Consider the following 2,500-nt stretch of genomic DNA (forward strand, 5'->3'; position numbering starts at 1 on the left):
AGGCGTAGCCTTAAATCTTAATCCTTGTTAAATAAAGTTCAATTCAATTCAATTCAATTCTCTGTCTCTCTCTGTCTCTCTCTCTCTCTCTCTCTCTCTCTCTCACTGTCACTCTGTCTCTCTCACTGTTTCTCTCTCTCTCTCTCTCTCTGTCTCTCTCTCTCTGTCTCTGTCTCTGTCTCTGTCTCTCTCTCTCTCTCTCTCTCTCTCTCTCTCTCTCTCTCTCTCTCTCTCTCTCTCTCTCTCTCTCATGATTATGAATCTATTCAGCTAGATTCGGAATCTATCCAGATTCCAATCCCAGCCATGACAGCATATATCGATGAAGTTCATTCAAGTTCTGTTTCTGAGAGAGAGAGAAAGAGAGAGACTCGGAGAGAGAGTATGTGTGTGTTTGCGTGCGTGCGTGCGTGCGTGCATGCGTGCGTGTGTGCGTGTGTGCGTGCGTGCGTGCGTGCGTGCGTGTGTGCGTGCGTGCGTGCGTGCGTGCGTACGTGTGTGTGTGTGCGTGGGTGTAGGTGTGCGTGTGTGCGTACTTTTTGCATGCGTGCACATATGCTTTCCTAGACCCACCCTTCCTCAAAATAGAAATACCATGCACAAATCAAATTTCTTTCCCTGTGCAGTTTTAGAACCAATGACATCATCCCACAAGAGCAACGCATTCGAAAGAGAAAGATTTTCTTCAGATGTCTGACTGCCAGTAACATCAGTATGAATTTCGACGACTTTAAAGACTACCCTAGTCATCCATATACACAGAAATGGCTGAAACATAGGCTTACTTTTAACGCAATTCAAAATATTTCGAAGAGATAGTTAAAATACACTATTCTCCATTTCGGGGTGTTGTGTGAGTGTATTTTTCATGAATTTAAGTAATGCTAATTTATGTTACCGAGCTTCAATACTGTGTATGTCGTCTGCTGCAAATGAACAAGTTTTAAAATAATTCTTAAAAAAAAAATCTTTTAACTCTTTCTCACTAACACTTTCCTATGACAATAATTATTTATTTTAATTTTAATTTTATTAATTGATCTTTCTTTATTGCCAAGTACGTCACGTGAGGCGTTTGATTCCTATTAATATTTTTTTACACATTTTGATTGTTTCAAAAAACAACAAGTCTTTATTATCGCATTGTTAATGTGTTTTGGATAAAGCTGAATTGTTTGATTCAGTTCGTTTGTATCATATTTTATTCCTGTAAAAACGGTGTGTATTTTAACATATTTGTATTCTGAAAAGCCTTTAGACTTCTGATCAATAAAGCATGTGTTCAGCTGTTATTTGTTTCTTACCCTCTCTCTCTCTCTCTCTCTCTCTCTCTCTCTCTCTCTCTCTCTCTCTCTCTCTCTCTCTCTCTCTCTCTCTCTTCATCCTGTACTCTCTCTCACCCCTTCTTTCCATAATTGTCTATTCTCCCCGCTTCTCTCCCCCACTCCTCTACCCTTATCATTTTCTGAAAGAGTGAAATAGACGATGTTCGAGTTTTTACGGGTTATGAACGAGTGTATACTCTTGCTGTTATTGAGTCCAACTTTCCCCCGTGACATTGTAGGCCAGTCACTGGCGAGGTGGGTGTCTGAAGCACGTGTGGAAAGCTTGCCTCAATAAAAGGAAGAGTATGCACTCTTTTTAAAAACCGATACAAACCGGACAGAGTTATGTGCGGAGTTAGTCTATTTGTTGTCATGCGATGGTTGTAGCTCCCGTTTCAAGCTCACAGACACCGGTCTATAGAATACTGCACGATTTAAGTATTATGCTTCGTATATATTTGTATTATACATGATTTCTATGGGGGCCCAGGTAGCTCAGGTGGTAGAGCACTGGATTTGTGATCGAGAGGTCGCTGGTCCGGGCCGGGACGGACACGGGTCAACTTTATGTGCAGACCCAGAGACGGTATCCATCTCCCACCCCCGTGTCACCACAATGGCACGTTAAAGATCTTGGTCATTCTACCATAAGTGCAGATGGTTCATACCACCTAAACACGCAAACATCAAAAAGCCGTGAGGGCGTAAAACTCGAATCGTATAAACCAATTCATGTCCAATATAGGCAATTAAGACCTGACGGACAATAAGCCCCTTAAAATTTACTTTAATTACATGATTTTAAGACTTTCAATATTGCTTGCGCGCAATCAGAGGGAAATGATTAGAAGAGGGTCAAAACGCAAGCGGTATTTTTTTTAAGTACAAGACGTGATACGTATTCAGCCAGTGCCTCTGTAAACATGCGCTATCTTTGATTCAAGCAATAATACTTGAACTAAAAAAGAATACAGCTTGAATATCGGCCTGGCAGAATGTACCCCACCCCACCCCACCCCACCCCCACCCGATTGCCTCCCTCACCCTTTCACCCACCCATCTCTTTCTCACTCTGACACTCTCTCTCCCTCTCTCTCTCATTTGCCTTTACATAAAAGAAAAGTAAACGCTTAAAGTGAACATTAATTTGAACAAGCTAACCTCTTTAACATTTG

At 41.5% G+C, this 2,500-nt stretch overlaps 1 protein-coding gene across 1 annotated transcript in view; it reads left to right on the plus strand.

Annotated features, from left to right (window-relative positions):
- LOC138954811 (uncharacterized) overlaps nucleotides 1-2,500 on the plus strand; it is a 26,178-nt gene that overhangs the window by 23,492 nt on the left and 186 nt on the right. Inside the window, exon 18 of the mRNA XM_070326581.1 lies at nucleotides 627-2,500. This exon is cut by the window's right edge and continues 186 nt beyond it. Within this exon, the coding sequence (XP_070182682.1) occupies nucleotides 627-632 (6 nt within the window). The 3' untranslated portion in view covers nucleotides 633-2,500. The remainder of the gene's footprint in view (nucleotides 1-626) is intronic.

The sequence above is a fragment of the Littorina saxatilis genome, linkage group LG2, assembly GCF_037325665.1.
Source record: "Littorina saxatilis isolate snail1 linkage group LG2, US_GU_Lsax_2.0, whole genome shotgun sequence".
NCBI lineage: Eukaryota > Metazoa > Mollusca > Gastropoda > Littorinimorpha > Littorinidae > Littorina > Littorina saxatilis.